We start from the raw sequence: 17,657 nt of genomic DNA, 5'->3' as shown, positions 1-17,657 counted from the left end.
CATTACTGAGCACAAAGCCCAGTGCTCCTCCATCCCTCAAGCTCTATTCTCCTGGCCAGATGGCCTTTGTAAAGCAAGTACAGCATGACTGGAGGGTGATTATGCCCCCTCTGCTCTTCTCTTGTCTGCATTGGCCTGTCATAGGCAAGACTATATAAAGGCAGCAGGGTTGAGACTCCCCTGTCTTCCACCCTGGTGGCTTTTTGTGAACACTGCAAAAAGTGGGCACGAGGAAATGGATGAGAGATTTGATTCATTGAAGCATCTCATGAACAAGGTGGAAGATGAAAATCAACACTGTTCTGAATGCAAAATTCATTAGGAAAGAGCGCTTTAAAGATATCTTTAAAGATTCCACTACAACTTTAACGCATATGAACTCCAGACAAGGCATTTTACAAGGCTATATTGAACCAGAAACCATCCCCTACCTCTGACAGTGTAGTGTCCAGCTGAAAAATCTGACCTTCTCCCTCCACTTGGCGCACACATATCTTACAGGCCAGGTCCACGGTGCTGGCAGAGAAACGCTCCAGAGTAAAGCAACAGTGGAGGTTCCTCTGCGAACCGTTCCATACTTGTTGAAAGGAAAGCTCCTGCAGAGAGGTGAAGAGGGTTAGAGTCAGATGTCAGAAACCGTGTGTCACTGTTTACAGAGTGAAAAGAGTGCTTGAGCGGTTTACCTGGTACTTGGCTAGTAGTTTGCTCTTCCACAATGTGTGGGGGACATCATGGATGGAAAGTCTCAGGTTGTGGGTGCTGTCTTTAAAGCTGAGAGTCTTTGGTTCATCCAACAATTTCCCACCCATCTGCTTCTCCATTTGTAAGACCTCCTGAATAAATAAAGATGCGCTTAATTAGTAAAAATCACCATGGACGTTGACCTCAAAACAATCTCTCCACTGACTGCTTTTGTGTTGCTACAGTATAAACTGTGATATGTCCCTTTTGCAGCTGCAGTTTCCAGTTAATGCTCCAATGGAAATTCAAAAATCTTTTTTTATAGTATATTCATCGCATTCATCCTCGAGGCTTTATGAACTTCAATCTAGACCTGCCAATCTGGAAGCAACTTCAATGTCCTTGCAGCAGGATCGCTATCACTTCTCATTACCCATTCCCAAACTTAATAACCGTGTGCAATATCCCCCTCAGTACAATAATCCTCCCTTATCTTTCCTCTATGTAGGTGCGTGCAGGTATTAAACAGAATTGAGGTGATGAGACAACAGTGGAGTCGGGGGATGAACGTGGCTTATTTTATGTTGGCGCAGCAGCTACGTCTTTCCAGGAAGCGGCGACGCTATTCAGATGCGAGCGCTCGTCTCCCCTTATTGTGACACAACAACACAAAGATTTCTCATTCTGCCTCCCACACCTCATCTGCCGGCTATGCCTACGCACAAACAACTCAGTTAAAATGAAAACTATCTTGAATGCTTGCAAACACATCTAATTTCAGCTATGTAACCCTTTTTCGCAAATATAAAGGAGACGGCAACTTGCTGCACGTTTACCTTGAGTGCATCCTGTGTGTCGTCCAGGCAGTACACTCTGATGTGATACTCCATGCCGGGGCAGGTGACGGGGCCAAAGATGGCGAGTTTGAGGCGCTTGATGGTGGAAGCACTGAGAGATTGACCCACAAGGCAGTAAGTGCCCAGCGTTTCTGTCAGGATGTGGCAGGCCTCGTCATCCATTTGGATATAGCACGGTGTGGTGAAGTTTTCTTCTCCCACCACCACCACATCCTAGAGAGTGGTCAAGAAGAGAGAAAAAGTGTGAGATATAATTAGCTAAAAAGCCAGAAATAACCAAGGGATTTGTCACAGCTTTGTTACATCTTATGGCAGTATTTGCAGTTAAAAAGAGGAGAAAAAAAATCTAAAGCAGGCATGATTAAAAGCACTTCAAATTACACAAAAATTCTAAGTTTCTCGATATCTTTTCATTCCTGGCAAATGAAACCAAAGTATACTAATACTGAAGGGAAAAAAATCTGAGTTCACTACTGTCTTCTCTCTAAGGCCCATTATCAAACTCATGTTCTTTCTTTTAAGTTCTGCTTTTATGCTTCGCTATTCCTAGAAATGGGAGTATTTAATATAAAGAACAAAAACATTATTCTTTGTATTAAACATCAGACAGAACAAGTTCAGTTCATTGATGTTATTTCACTTTATCAGTCTTTTGAACAATATGCAGCCCTTTTTGTCAGTAAAATCAAATAGGGAAGCTATTATAAACAACTGTTAAACCAATAGGTGGCCACATTAACAATCAATAATTCATGAATTTGCTTAATGAATGAAATACAGTGTTTTTCCATATGCTGATGTAGCCATTTTTAACAACAATTACTGTTTGCTACAAGATTCGCTTGGCTAAGCTTGGAATTTCAAGAGAGCAGATGTGAAAACTGGGTAGTTTAAAACTACTTTTTCCATAATAAATAGCATTTATTTAGCAGAAGAACTTGTAAGTTACGAATCCAATAACCAATTGAATAAGTATCCTGTTTTGACATTTCCCATTCCTGGCTGCTGTATTACTCCCAAACTAAGCTGGACAAGCTCATCATCCAGGTTCTGGCATGAGTACATTTACCACTGCAGGAGTCTTTGTCATGGTGGCCCTTTGCTAGCTAAACTCTGACAACGCTGTATGTTTGCCAAAAAAGAATGCTTGTTTCAACAATGTTCTTGCGCGGATAACAGTATTAAACACAGCAAACAAGCTGCTGTTTTCCATCTAATTAACCACAGGATGCTCCACCTGGTGGCACAAGCAGATACTGCAGCTAATGTACAATTTCTGACATGAACATCCTTATGCTACGTATCCACTAGATGCGTTTTTCCTGCATGTAAACGTACCGCATTTGAAAATTGTCTGCTTTCTTGGCGTGTACTTGGGGCCAATAGCCAGTGTTGAACTCCTGCCAACCTTCTTCTCAAACTATGCTGCCTGCCCTGATTGGACAAACGCATTGATTCGGGAGCTGTCTGCTCCTGGATTTCAAGCCGGACCAACATGGCGGTTCGGTCGCAACTTTCTCTTTTATTACGAAACAGTTCAGCGAAAAGCATTTCTGAAAGCATTTGAGGCGAGACATAACCTGTGCAGTAGCTGAGCTGGTTTTGATGTTTGACGAAAGTTTCAAGATGCGTTGGACCTCTGCACGCCGCATCGAATTTGCAAAAAGTAAAAGTGTCGTTGACTTTATGCAAATGAGCTGCTGGCCATTCCGGGGAGACACATAAGATCGCAGCTCAAAATGCACCGCAACCAGACCAGCATGCAGCGCAGTGCGTTTCACATAGACAATGAATGGGATGCGGGAAATTGCACATATACCTTTCATCATCCTTTGTGATCTTATCAGTTAATAGAATTTTAATTGATCAATTAATAAATGGAAATCATTCAGCTAAAAATGAATAATTTACATCCATAATGCCAAGTGTTACGAAACGTAAAGCCATTTTATCAAAACACACAAAAGAAATCCTGAACAGCTTCCTAATTTGCATGAATCTGAGCAGAAGTTTTTTTTGCTTGTTTGCTTCAATGACAGCGTGATTATTTATGAAAAAAACAGTATGCTAAAAATGCTATTACTTTAACCCTGAAAAACACATTAAATTGTCGCATTTGAAATCGTGACATCAGACAGAATCTTTAGTCACATATTCTAAATTCTACCGGTGAACAGGAAATTAACGTCTAATTTTGTTGATGTCCTTCCGATCCAGGCGACACTAAATTCAGCTAAATTTCATCTTAATGGGAGAAGTACAATTGGGGTCATGGTCTTGCGCAAAAGCTGCGTCCTCTAAAAATTACACTTGGTATGTGTGTACTACTAATGTGCGGCACCGTCTGACACTGCCATTGTGCATGCAGGATAATGAAAGAGTGAGTATCCAAACCATTTGCGGTTGACCCCAGTAATAGCACTAATGCGGGAACATATTTCTCCTTCATTAAGGCTGTCTGATCTGAGGAGGCTTATGCGACCCTTTCTCTCTCTCCTATCTTTTAGCCTCTCTTCATCTCGCTTGATCTCACTCGCTCTTCCCCTCTGTCCCTCTGTCGTTCCCTCTCTAATCCAAACACTCCTGTGAGCAGCACACTGGTATTAATTCAGCCTATTATGAGAGACAGAAGAGGAATTACAGCATTTTATTGTGAGCTAGGCCGTTTAACAGCAGTATTATGGCTGATCATTAGACTCTTTAACTGCTCCTCTGGGATGGCACTGGGGCTCCTTATTGGGGGATAATTGGAGCACACAGTGGAAAAGTAGGCTTCTGCTTCATACATATGTGTGCAAGCAAAAACAATCAAACATGCAAACACAGAGGATATAATTTATTCACAAGCTGCATTCATCAGAGTTTTTCTTTTTTTTTTTTTTTTTTTTTTTTGGGAGCGTGGGAGGATTTTTGTCGCAGAGTTACTGAAGCAGAAAGCCCCACATGTTTCCTCATTATATGACCCGCTGTCTTCATCATCATCACAGCACCATGCTTCCTCAATGACACCATGTGAACGAGTGTGTGCGGGTCCCGACGGGGGAGGGGTGCAGCATCCCGGAAGCCAACAGAACTGATTATTCTCAATATAAATATCCGTGAATTACTTCTTTACAGGGGCTCATCGCTGCCGTCTGCACCGCGGAGACGAACACACGCTTTGACAGAGCATGTCATATAAAGCAATATTTCACTCCTGCACCATGGAGGCTGGCCTCAGCGGGGAAAGGAAACTCATATAAAGGAAGCTGCCGTCACCTTGCATATTACCATCTCCACTTCTGACGGGTCAGAGATGTAATCAATAGTTATTTCTTCCTTAAAAATACTCAGTTTACGCTGAGCTTTATTGGATGCCCCAAGTAATTCATCAATGTCACAAAGGCATGTGAGGCCAGTTGGGCAGTTCTCTGTGCTTCATAAGTCATGTCATCACATCAGCAGGGGAGACTGTGCAAAGATGGAAGATGAAAATTATGTTATTCGGCCAATATTTAATGAAGACCTGACAGAGGGCCATGTATTGGATACAGACTGGTGCTAGGCAGTTAGATTTACCCTTACTGAGAGTTTCGCCCCCTTTTCTCTATTCCTATCTTATCAATTTAGGCAATACGCCGGTATAGGGTAAAGTCCTGTTCGGTGCTTTTCATTCTGCTGGGCACCTTCCCCTTTAAAAGATCTGAGCGCGCTGCTTGTGAGAGTTCATTAAAAACCACACGGAAGCACACTTAGCCTGAAATTTTTCTCTTGACAGGTGAGGAAAAAAGAGGTTTATCATCCGAGGCTGATAGGTAGATATTTTGGGGAGTAAAGATGACCACTGGAGCATTTCCTAACAAGTTTACCTCTAACAAGCAGCTTTTGTGATGTGGGTGGAAGCATTGCCTCTCTTCAAATGATCTCTTGGTAATTGGACAGTTTCTGTGTCTGTGTGCGTGAGTTTCTCTCTGTGTGTGTGTGTGTGTGAGAGAGAGAGACAAAGAGAGTGAGAGAGAGGAAGAGACAGGGAGAGAGGATAAAACTTTCACACCGTCGCCTTCAGCAACCCAGCTTATCACCAGCACTGGTAATCATGGAGCTTGCACACACGGGGCTTCCAAAAACACCGCTTCCATGCACATTCACACGCACACAAATAAAAATGTGCCCTTATTATGGTGCAATAAACAATCAGGGTGAAAAAACAGTCCCAGCCCGCTTCCTGCTATCAGAGGTTTACTATTTCAGCACCTGGTTGCAACAGGGGTTTCCTCTGAGTGCCGAGCTGCACAAACAAAGCAGGGAAAGTTGATCCCTTTCACCTCTTCCGTGCTATCTATTGTCCCAAGCCATATCATCATTTTGTTTTTCACAAAAGCTTTCCCCTCTGGTCTTTGAACAATGCTGAGCAGAATTTTCAACCAACCAAATGCATTATGGATCAGCTGACGGATAAATTCCATCTGTGAATGTTATTTTAGGCTGCAAACACTTTTTAATGTTTCATGTGACTGTCAAAGGCACCGTTTTCCAACTTGGACGTGTTACGATCGACTGTAGCACAGTTTTCACCGTGAATTCTACATCTCACCTCCCACTGGTTCTGCTGCGACTGGCTCTTGAGCTGGATCAGCCAGTCCTGTTGGCCGTCGCACACGGCACAGTGGTGCATGGTGATGATGACGGGCCGAGTCAACAGGGCCCCGGGGGCCCGCAACTCACCACAGGGCTCAGCACTGTTTGCCATCATCCACCGAGGGCCTGGAGGTGCACAGGGAATAGGACACATGCTGCTTAGTGACAATGTGACAGCAATGTATGTGAGACATGGTGGAGCTGACGGGGGTAAACATAGCTGTGGGGCGTTGGTGTGGCAGGAGGCGCTGCGTACCTCATGTTGTCCTTCCTCTGAACGGTCACATACATTTCATACACTCTGCCCTGAGGAATGGCCCCAGCTGGAATTAGCAGACTCACCCCTGGGGAGCAGAAAGAGACACAAATAAATATATACACACATTACCAGTCAAAAGTTTAGACACTCGTACTCATTCAATGCTTTTTATTTATTTGTATTATTTTCTAAATTGTAGATTAATACTGATGAGTAACACTTTTTTGTTGACAACATAATTCCATATGTATTCTTTTATAGTTTTGATGTCTTCAGTATTAACCTACAATGTAGAAACTAATTAAATAAAAACCATTTTAAGAGAAGGTGTGTCCAAACTTTTGACTGGTAGTGCATTCATACAAATAAATTCAGTCACGTAGACCAGAGAAGTCTTTACAGCTATTTCTGCTATCAATGCCGGCTGTGATTGCGCTAATAGATTTGAGATGAGAGTACAGACAGTGACATCAAAGCAATATAGAGAAGGAATATCTGCCACAAACCCACTGCATACATGGTTATTAATGGAGATGGATCTCACTTTTAGATATAAAAGTAAAATATTACAGCATTTTACATATAACCAGTGGATCTTAATGCAGCACTGAACAACTGAAGAGCAGCTAAAGCCTCGGTGGAAAGGTTATTTTTCTCAGAGAAATACAGTAATAATAGCAGTGCCCTTCAGTCCCACATATAAAAACTATGGCACTTTACTGCCTTCTCCTATGGCATCAGGAAATGATGTGGCATTTCATTTCTAAAATCAATGATCTCTCTACTCTTCATAGCATTCCCATATTGCTGCACCCAGCATGATTTACATTTTTCCATCTCAGATTGATTTGATATGATGTCCTGTCCGATGTGTTTTTTAGAAACCTATCCCCAAATTCCCTCATGCATACACACACAAACACACACACACACACAAACACACACAGACTGTCTCTCTCTGGAGGGGGTTTCTCAGATAGCTCATTGATTTCCCATGTCCTTGTACTGAACTTTTCAAAAGGTGACAGACAGCTTCTCTAGCTAGCTAGCAAGGCAATCACAACTCTGCCACGGGGACGTCTCGCGCAGCGCTGCTCTGCCTCCCAGCAAAGCTTCAAAGAGATGGGAAATGCATTTTAAGATGCAAAATACCAAACAGCCACACTGACAGTGCCACAAAATATTTCATTACCCAGACACACATATCAAATGTGCCCCACCCCCACCTCTCCCTCAGCCTATGTAATATGATGAGGTGGCTGGGCCCAACTGGCAGCTGAGAACATTTTACAGGTATCAAAATGAAAAAGGCAAAACTTAAGAAATGTGAGAAGTCTGTGTATCCTTTAATGTCATTGCTAGTTTGTCGGTGCTTGTCAGAATGCATCTGTGGCATGTTGCAGACAGCCCGCATGTGTTTGAAGTGAGGACAGCATGGCTAATGTAAGCTGCCTGAAACAGTACACCTCCACTTCAGTACCTCCAGTGCACACACCTCAGGTATCCATCAACTCTTGTCACACTGTGCGCAGTCGATATGCTGATAGGTTGCATGTGGCTTAGCATATTATTTCAAAGGCACATCTGTGTATGGAAGGGTTTTCCTGGTAGAGATGGTAAGCTATACCAGAGCTAACTACGGTCTGCATGTAAAGCACAATTTATAATGTATGCTTTGCAGTTTTTTCATGTATACTGAATAGTTTGGTGGCTCACTATGACTACTTTTGGCATATTTTACCATTGATAACTGTGATATTGTTAGTATTTGAAGCTGTTATTGCACATGTGTAAGATCTGATACCTAAAATGCTGATTTCCCTTAATGTTAAAGCTCTTCACAACAGATCTTGATCTCAAAAGTGCGATGCTTTGTTCTCCAAACATCTAATGTCGCACAAATCACTTCACGCAAGCGGATCTTCATTGTGATTACTTCCCAAGAGAAATGCATTTCTTATTGAAACAGAGGAGCGAGGGGATCAATCTTAAAGCAATACAATTATTTGCATTCTTACAGAGCGTTTATGACATTGTTCTCGTATCTAAACGCTAAATATGAATCTACAGCCAGGAGACAGCGAGTTTAGCTTAAGCACAAAACAGGGGGAGGCAGCCAGTTTGTCTGAAGGGAACTAAATCTGCCTGCTTGAACTTCTAATGTTCACTTATCAACATGTTAGAATCATTCAATCTGTCTGAAAAAAAAAAAAACATTGTGTAAAAATGACAAGTTGTGGTTTTATGTCAGGGAGGGTTACGAGACAGATGATTTCCTGGCCAGACTCTGTGACTTCACAGAGTCTTGTCATCACTGCGAGGTTGCCAGGCTACCAGCGGAGACGCAAGGAAGTATGCGTGTTTGAAGTCCTCCTTTCATCGGATCTTTAAGGGAAACATTTTAGGCTGAGCTCACCGCCACCAGGACATTATGAGTGAAACAAGAGCGGCCCTTTATGTGCAAAGAAAGAAAAGCGGAGACACCTCATCTCCTATCAGGCTGTAAAGTGGTTGTTCCTTTATATATATATGCAAACACAGATATCCTTTTATGCACTCGACTGAAAATACTAATGCTAAATGCTAATGTGTCACTGAGTGGATAAAAACACGCAGCTCCAATCAAAACACACATAAAAGACAGCTAATGAGTTTTAAGATGAACATGGATAGAATTTGCTGAAACTAGTAGACGCTGCTTCACATGAATATGAGCTAATTTATTCCTTTGTTACATGATTCATATCTCTGCATATTTTGAAATATGCAACAGTTTTGCATGATTAGTAAGATGAATCTGCACTGGATTAAGTACCAAAACACACAAATGTGTAAAAGAAGCTCTCATTTCCAGCTACGGTACCTGAGTTGGGCACAATGAGGTGTCCCCCCTGGGAGCTGAAGGAGCCCAGAGCGGTGCAGGATGGATCTCTGGTTCGGAGCAACGTTTGGGTCTGTGTGCGACGGCCCATCGTGCTGTCATTGTTGTCCAGCAGGCAGTGCGGCAGCTTAGGTGACAGTTTAGAGGAAAATTCGCCTCCCAGGTCATCCTGTGGAGTCACTAAGCCTGAGGAGTTGTACACCTTAATCTTCAGGTTCGGCAGAGGGTCCAGCAGAGGGGAATTAGTCATGGGGATTTTGTCGGCCACATCATGGAGGGCGTAAACCGGGCCGCGGTACATGGCGGCCGCTGAGGTCAGATCAGGGGGCGCCGTGAGGAGATCAGCTGAAAAAGAAAAGAAAGAATGCGGGAATGTTGTAAGAGGAGAAGTAGCTGGGACTGGAAACGAAAATAACCACGAGGAAATGAAGTATTGGCACCAATCAGCAAGACTGCTGCTTGGCTTTACTCATTTGTTTTTCACTCATTAGGGGAAGTCCACTTCAACACCAAGAAACATTACTCAGTCAGAGAAGTTATGGGCGCAGCTGTGATTCATGAGTAACAGATGGCATCACTAACGCTCGGTTTACCCAGTAGGTACGAGGATGAATGTTCAATAGCTGGGCTGAGTGGGTGGAGCGAGGGCAGCGGGAGCGCTCTGTCCTTTGGCTTCTCCACAGCCTCCACCCCCTCTCTGTTTTCCAACAACACAAGGTTCTACATAATATGGATGGTACTGAAAGTCAGAAAAGTTGTTCAAGTAATAAGCTTGTAAAAGTGCAGGAATCGTTGTATCATATCAGGAAAATAAAGGTTTTTAAAACTATAATAACTGTATAGGTAAAGTACTGCAGGCATGGTTATAATTTACTTCACTGTTATGCATTAAGGGCAGTGAGAGGATGTACTTTTTCCATCTATGACTAATGGTGTTTAATGTGTTCTATCTCGGTCTCACAAGCCTGAGCAAGCACAGTTCAGAAAAAGTTAAAGTTCCTTAGGCTTTTAAGTAATCCAGTCTGTGCACATATATGTTTAGATGGCAGAGGTTCAGAAGAGGTAAAGTAATATAATTCAGCAGATACCATCAGTTCCATGCAGACTGGCTTTGACCCGTTTATCTACCATCATCAGATTCTGTGTTTATTCATCTGGTGCAGACATCTTATAATCTGAAAAGTCTTTGTAAAGAAGATTTATAATGGAAACATGAAAGCAATTAAACTTTATGTAATAACACAATGGGAAATATCAATCTTAGATAAATCACATAATAATTAATAACCGTTATGCTGCAGCTGAACTGGCTTCAATAGATTATTTTAGGCGAGGGTATAAATTTGCAAAGAAACAATGAAGTTTCCTAACTTTATTGAATTCTGCAACCAAAAGGCTTTTAGCTTGTGGATAGTTCTTCATTCTTTGATGTGAACAAATCAACATCAGCAGCACCTTTAGCAAAGATGGCAGTCCAAAAGCCAACTAAACATTTTCTACCAAAGCAATTATTTGCAGCATCCATCAGAATCAGCATCTGAACGGTACAGAATTTAAGACATTTTCTTTCTCTATTGCCTCTCTCTGTTATTTCCACTTCCTGCTTCTTTCCAGAACATCAGACAAACTATTTCCAACACAGTCACTCTGATCCGGCCGTTTCTTTGTCGTCTTTTTGCCCTCCTCGCTGCCACCTGTCCTCATCCCTGCTGTCCTACCTTTAAGTCCTGCGTCATCGGCTCGAATCTAATTACAGTTTAATATGCGGCACAGAGGCTGGCCTTATTATGCCTTAATGATGGGGCATACTTTGGCCTCCCATCACGACGACAAACATTTTAATAGTTTCACCACCTCGCCCAATAAACACGCTGTGTGAGTGTCTCCTACGAGCTCATCTGCAGTCAAAAGAGCACATTTACATTCATGCCGTCACAAAACACACGCGCTGCCAGAGCAACGGAGTCAAACATCTCAATAGGTTAATATTATGGGCTGCTAATGAAAGTTAGTGTGTGAACTACAGGGGAGCCAGAGGGAGCTTGGCTCCTCTTAATTAGACATTCACTTTACCGAAAACGTGACTTTTATCATGAGTGGGAGGGTCGCTGAAACATTGACAATATGCTATTTTTTGCATTTCCAATTTTACTTTATCCTCATCATCATGGCTCATGCCTAAAATTAGGCTATTATTGATGTATGATTCATGCATGAGGGCGATTCATCACTAATTCACTCTAAAATACCAGCATGCATGCTATTCTTATCATTACCATAGAAACTTTAACTCAAAGATTAAGGGAAAAAACTTTTTTGATCCCAACAGCTGTAAAACTAATGAGAAGAACTAACTTAACCCCTTGTGGTACTGAAAGTAAGCAGAGGAAGCTACTTTTCGTCTGCTACCTTAGTGCCATTACTCATATTCTTATTAATATGAACAAAAAAGCTAAGTCAAGCACTTAATAAATGTTAGCTCTGTCATTCCTGACTAGGAAAAAGTGAAAAAAAGCATGTTCCCCTGAAAGCCACGTTGTAGTGCTTGCCAGTGCCTGACAAACACATGTATCTTGGGCTGCGAGTTTAACCTCAGTACTTTTTATCTACCGAAAATGTGTCTGTACCAATAAGCATTGACAACTGGCAAGTGCCAAAAGCTAGCAGTGTATACATTTTTCATTCTAAAACTTTGCTGTTAGCTCTTTTGCTGAGACAACAAAAGGGCTTTGTAGAAACAGATGTTCAAGATTTTTAAAGTACGCTATCATTTTTGATAAGAAGTGATGCACTTTCTGTAATGAAATTCAAGTATTGCAACCTTACAAGTATTGAAAAACAGCTGAAAAATATGTGACCCACCTTTGCGCGCTGTCTTGATGCTGACAGGCTGGAAGCCTCCGTTGAGGGCGGAGGAGTCGATGATGTCAGAGCTAAAGTCCCGGTGGTTTTTCCTGTAGATGAAGAGCGCCACAACCACGGAGATAACCAGGCACATGATCACCGCTATGACAATACCCACATAGAGAGCTACATCATCTGTACTGGGGGCCACTGGGGGGGAAGGGAGACACAAAACACAGATAGAAAAATTGTTATTTAAGATCTCATAAGTTTACATCAATAGCATTAAGCTTTCTCTGTCAACGTGGCAGAGCTGTGATGAAGCCATTATCAGCAGTCTAATATCCTGGTTTACGATTGAGCCGGATATTAATAACCATCTCCTGGGAAATCAACGCACACAGTAGATCTCCTGCCGCTCTTTTTTTTTCACTGTAGTTAATGCTGACCTGCTGTGGGAAACAGCTTATGAAATAACACGGGACACTCTTAATTGGCAAAAGTAAATGCGTATAATGATGCATCCAGTGATGCAGCAAATTTAGTTTGGCACACAACACCGGGTCATTTTTCACCTTTACTGTGCGATGAATATCTCTTAGTCACGAAGAAATATGCAAAAAATGTTAAAGCATCAAGACTTTAATGTGAATGTTAATACTGATTGGTGGATATACAAAGTCACAAATTAGTAGTTCTTGAAAAAAAAAAAAGCCACATATTGAGGGAGTTATACACAAGATATCTTAAACAGTATAGAGAAATGGAAACAAAGTTATTAATGGTAAACACTGTGTCCAATAGAACAATTACCACTGAAGGCTGCTCCAGAGCAACCCAATGCCACACTGATCTCTGCTTAAAAGAAAGATCAAAAGTCCTGAAAATGGAGATATAGATGTTTTCATCTTCAAATTACCGTGCCGTGTGTTGGAGTTCAGAGTCTGTCTCTGTCTTTGTTCTTACACACTGCAGATATCATCTAGGCATAGCTTGCATTTCTCAAACTGTCTTTCATCCCTGTCTCCCTCCCAAAGTCTTTTTGTCCAGTTTCCAGCTGGAGAAACCTCTGTGATTAGTAGGCCTGGCATGGATATATGTAGCCGTTAGAAATACAGACACAGACAGGCACTCATTAGAGATCAGACCTTTTCTAATGGATGCCTACTGACAGTCTGAACTCTCTGTGGTGTTTGATAAAGAATGTCCTTCACTGTCATCGAGCTGACAAATGAGGAGAAACTCTTCTTTAGAGGTAATGAAATGCCACATAGGCATGCAGGAGCCTGTGTGTGTGTGTGTGTGTGTGTGTGTGTGTGTGTGTGTGTGTGTGTGTGTGTGTGTGTGTGTGTGTGTGTGTGTGTGTGTGTGTGTGCATTGTTCAACATATGAGTGAACACTGTACATGTCAAGAGGTTGGACAAAAAGCCACACACCAAAGCATGTTATTAATGAGAGAACAACGGTGTTTTGATCAGAGAGTTTGTGAGATAATATGTAAAATGCACAGGATCTGCACCAGTAGATGGCAGTATCACCCATAAATCCATGCATTTGTGTAAATTAGCTTCGTGTGTCTCAGGGATACAGATGGCACTCAGTCTGCGTCTCTTGTGTTCTGATGCCCAAAGGAGGATAAAGGAATAGAGGGAGAAGGAAAAGCAAGACCAGAGCGCTTCAGCGACAAGTCATGAGTTGTGCATTTATTTATTTATTTATTTTATCACGTACTTGCTCCCCAGGCCTCTTTTTCTCCAGTTATAACTTGATGTTTATTTCTATGGATAAATGGGATTTAAATTTAATTAAATGAGGGCATGATTCAACATTTCGCCAGTTTAAACCCCCATTATATTTCATGCTTAACTCCATTGAACTGAAATTCACCATAACCTTCATTTCCTTTCATCCACGGTTTAAACAGTAAATTAAAAAAGTACATGGTTTCTTTAGGTTAAGTTTCACTGAATGGCTGTAATTACAGGGGCAAGGGTGTTAATACTGGAGTCCCTCTAGAGACTTTATTTGCTTCAATCTCAAGGAAGGATGAATATGACTGGGCCATCTCCATTTAGCCTTGAGTTAAAAAGATATCTTCTCATATATGTTAGGCTTCTAATCCTTTCTGTCGCACAGATATAAACAGAAAACAGAGCAGGGAGCCAGTCATGAAAGTCTGAAAATGCAATTTCACTGTGTTCCCTCTGCCAAGCTTCCCCGCAGTTATTTAACATATATCCCCCTTCCATCCACACTTTGATGATAAAGGCAGCAACCTGCTAAGTGTACGCATTAAAATGTATCACTTAGATTAATACATCCCTTTGAACATGAGCCATTGTCAGAAAGGGAAAAGTACAAGAAATGGAAATGAAAGGGGATTATTGAACACTCCATTCTCTGTGAGAACGCACAGATTTACAGAGGGAGGGTGAGATGCAGAGACAGAATAATTGAGAAATACACAGCACTGTGCAAAAAAAAAATAAAAGCAAAAAATTTGAGGCACTTTCGATGTTAGGATTCTTATCCATCACACCGTGCCATCAGGGAGGCGCTGGATTAGTTCCAGATTCACTCTGCAGCGTGACAACACCCCAAAACATAAAGCTACAGTCATAAGGAACTATCTTCAACAACAAGAAGAACAGGGGATTCTGCAAAAGCGGTTTATTTCTCACCACTACCACCTCACTATCATTAAGTGAATCTGGGATTACATGAAAAGACGGGAATCTTAAAGCTGATAAAATCCATAGCAAAACCGTGGCAAGGACAACCTAGCTACTGAAAACCTTGACAAACCGCACCAAATGTACAGTATCGAGGAGAATTTTAGCTGTTTTAAGGGTAAAAAGAAGTAAAATATTGATTTGACTTAGCTTTTCTTCCAGTATTTTGGATTTTGAGGAGTAAAATTAATGGAACAAGCGATACTGTTCGTGCCTAAAACTCTGGAACATGTGGGTTAAATTCTCTGCTAGACACACTGCATGATCTTTTGGTGAGGCAAAGAGGCTGAAGTTCATGAGGAGCAACAGGATAAAGCTTTGAGTTAGTAGCATTTCTGCAAAGAGGCAGCCGGCTAACACATTTTCAGAAGAACATAACCGGAATCAAAAGAGAAGATGCCCTGCGGTGGTTGTCTGTAACTGAAAAACAGAATAGCAGTAATATAACAGATGTGAACACAAAAGAACAGTGGTAAATATGTGTTTTCAGCCTGTTATGGACATGTTTTTCCAGTTCTGAGTCCCGCTTTTAGTGCAGAAATACCACTTGTGAAATGTAGCTGTTCGCAAATAAGTAATGTTTCAAAATGAATTATGTGGGACTCAGGCTGTGCACAATCTGCCACTGAAGTCCACGATACAAAAAAACCCAGACGGGTCAGGGAGAAAGACAGACGTGATGACAGAAAATAATGCAAAAATAAATAAATAAATGATGGGGGGAAAAAAAAAACAATAACTCACATGAATTTCCAAAATCACTCTTGTCTTTTGCCTCAGAGGACTTCTGATATAAGGAACCTTGAAGAGAGGAAGAGGATTGTGGATGGGGGAGACAGCAGGAGAGGTGAGGAGAGAGGAGAGAGGGAGGAGGGGAGAAGGATGATGAAAATCAAATTTCCAACAGAAAAAACAAACTCAACAAATGAGACAGCAACAAACTCATGAGCAGGAGCGATGACACGGGGAAGTGATTTTTCTTGATTTGGCCCCTCCTTTCCATATCTGTGTACAGAGTATAGAGATGGATGGGAGGAGAAGGGGGGGGAACATGGAGGTTCTGTAAGGGAGTGGTGCGATCCATCAACCGGGCTTAGTGCCTCGGCAGCAGCAGGACGGATGCTGGCAGGTGAGGGGGAATGGAGGGGCTGATAAAGTGTGGGCTCCAGCAGAGTCAATAGAACCTACAGCCTTGCATCTGTCACTGGAAGGTGGATGGAGAGGTTAGTGCACCAGATAAAAGGAATGATTGTGTTTGGAAAGCAGGAAATGGAAGCAGGCTGAAGGACAGTGATGTGGAGCTTTGAAAAGCATAGATGGTGGGTCTCAACTTTGCTTTTGGTTTGGCTTTGTTGTGGCCAGGGCTGTATGTTAAAGTGGAAAGCAGGCTGGAGCGGCAGGCAGGGATAGTAAGCACATAATATTCAGTCTCCCAGGGACATCCATAAACAACTATACAAACAATGAAGTCCTTATTGGAAAGGGAGAGAGCCACGGGCAGACAAGTGGACTGACAGGAAAATCAATGGCTTGATAGATGGCGTTGGTTTGTACTTGTAATCAGGCAACAGGAAAGCCGGGCCGGAGTAGGGGGAGGTGGCTGCTAGGGTCAGTCTAACTGATGGCACTTTTGAACCCATCCTGGAGAGTTTCTATTCGCCCTGGCTGGTTGTACAGTATAGAAAGAGTAAAAGCAGGCTGCAGTGGGTGGTCTACAAAGGAAACCTCAGAGCCCCACACAGACAAAGATTATTCTTTCTTGACATCACAGAGCTGGGAAGGAAGAGGAGATCACAGTACAGGAAATCATTGTCTGTGTTTTAACCATCACTCTTCTGAAAATGACAACTTCCAGCCTCAGAGAAATACACTTTCATCTGCCACAACTGGTTTCATTTGACCAGCTAAAGGTGCATTTTTGCTTCCACTACTTCTCAGTGATGAATCTATTTTGGGAATATTTTGTGTTTTATCAAAACTTTAAGTAAAAAAAGCTGCATGTTAGTTGAAGGCTAAAGTGAAGGTTATGCCATGATCATGCCATCTCTGGTGTTTACTGGCGATAAAGAATGCGCTGTTACTACAGTCAGTGCTCCATTTCTCTAGATCAATATGTCAAGAAAATGTCATATCTGAGAGCAGGGCAACAAAAGGTTTGGAAAACAACATCAGAATAAAAAAAAGATAGACCACAGGGCTGGTGCAAAACAGAGATTTAGTCAGATCAGCCTCAGCGAAGTGTGAAAACTACATGTGGTGGAGTTGGTAAGTTCTGCCGGAACAGGCAAAGTGCAACCTTTCTAGATCAATCTGAAGATACTTAATGCTGTTAAATCCAACCCCCCAAACTCCCTGACAGTCTAAATGCGATAAACACGCTGCAAAGTAAATTATAACACAACTCTTTCCTTTTTGACTGGGGTCAGTTGTGTTTCCACAGCATCACAGGTTCTATTTCGAGCTCTGGTTATATCGAATTCCTTTGCTAGAATTCTGTGATGGATTCCAATTGAAATGATTTAAATAAATTCAAACAACAGACAATAAGATCAAGCTGCAACGGAATCCACAGACACGTGTTTGCTCAGATCCAAACCCTGCACTGCAGGGAGCAGATCAGCGGTCCGAGGTGAGTTCGGATTGCACACAACTTCCATTCCCAATCATATTTGCCATAACGTGAGCTTTTAGATAATGGGCCGTTCTCCTAAATGCTTGTGGAAATGGTCATTAGCATTGACATAAGTGGCTTCACCCTCTTAGCTTCCAAAAAAATCAATCCTTGA

At 42.0% G+C, this 17,657-nt stretch overlaps 1 protein-coding gene across 1 annotated transcript in view; it reads right to left on the bottom strand.

Annotated features, from left to right (window-relative positions):
* The window catches only part of unc5cb (unc-5 netrin receptor Cb), a 124,232-nt gene that overhangs the window by 4,026 nt on the left and 102,549 nt on the right, over positions 1–17,657 (bottom strand). Inside the window, 9 exon segments of the mRNA XM_022215238.2 lie at positions 432–596; positions 684–833; positions 1,518–1,751; positions 6,112–6,221; positions 6,224–6,265; positions 6,268–6,281; positions 6,412–6,499; positions 9,278–9,640; positions 12,158–12,349. Of these exon segments, the coding sequence (XP_022070930.2) occupies positions 432–596; positions 684–833; positions 1,518–1,751; positions 6,112–6,221; positions 6,224–6,265; positions 6,268–6,281; positions 6,412–6,499; positions 9,278–9,640; positions 12,158–12,349 (1,358 nt within the window).

The sequence above is a fragment of the Acanthochromis polyacanthus genome, chromosome 18 (genome assembly GCF_021347895.1).
Source record: "Acanthochromis polyacanthus isolate Apoly-LR-REF ecotype Palm Island chromosome 18, KAUST_Apoly_ChrSc, whole genome shotgun sequence".
Lineage (NCBI taxonomy): Eukaryota > Metazoa > Chordata > Actinopteri > Pomacentridae > Acanthochromis > Acanthochromis polyacanthus.
Note: the sequence above shows the minus strand (reverse complement) of the source record. Positions and strands in the feature narration are given on the sequence as shown.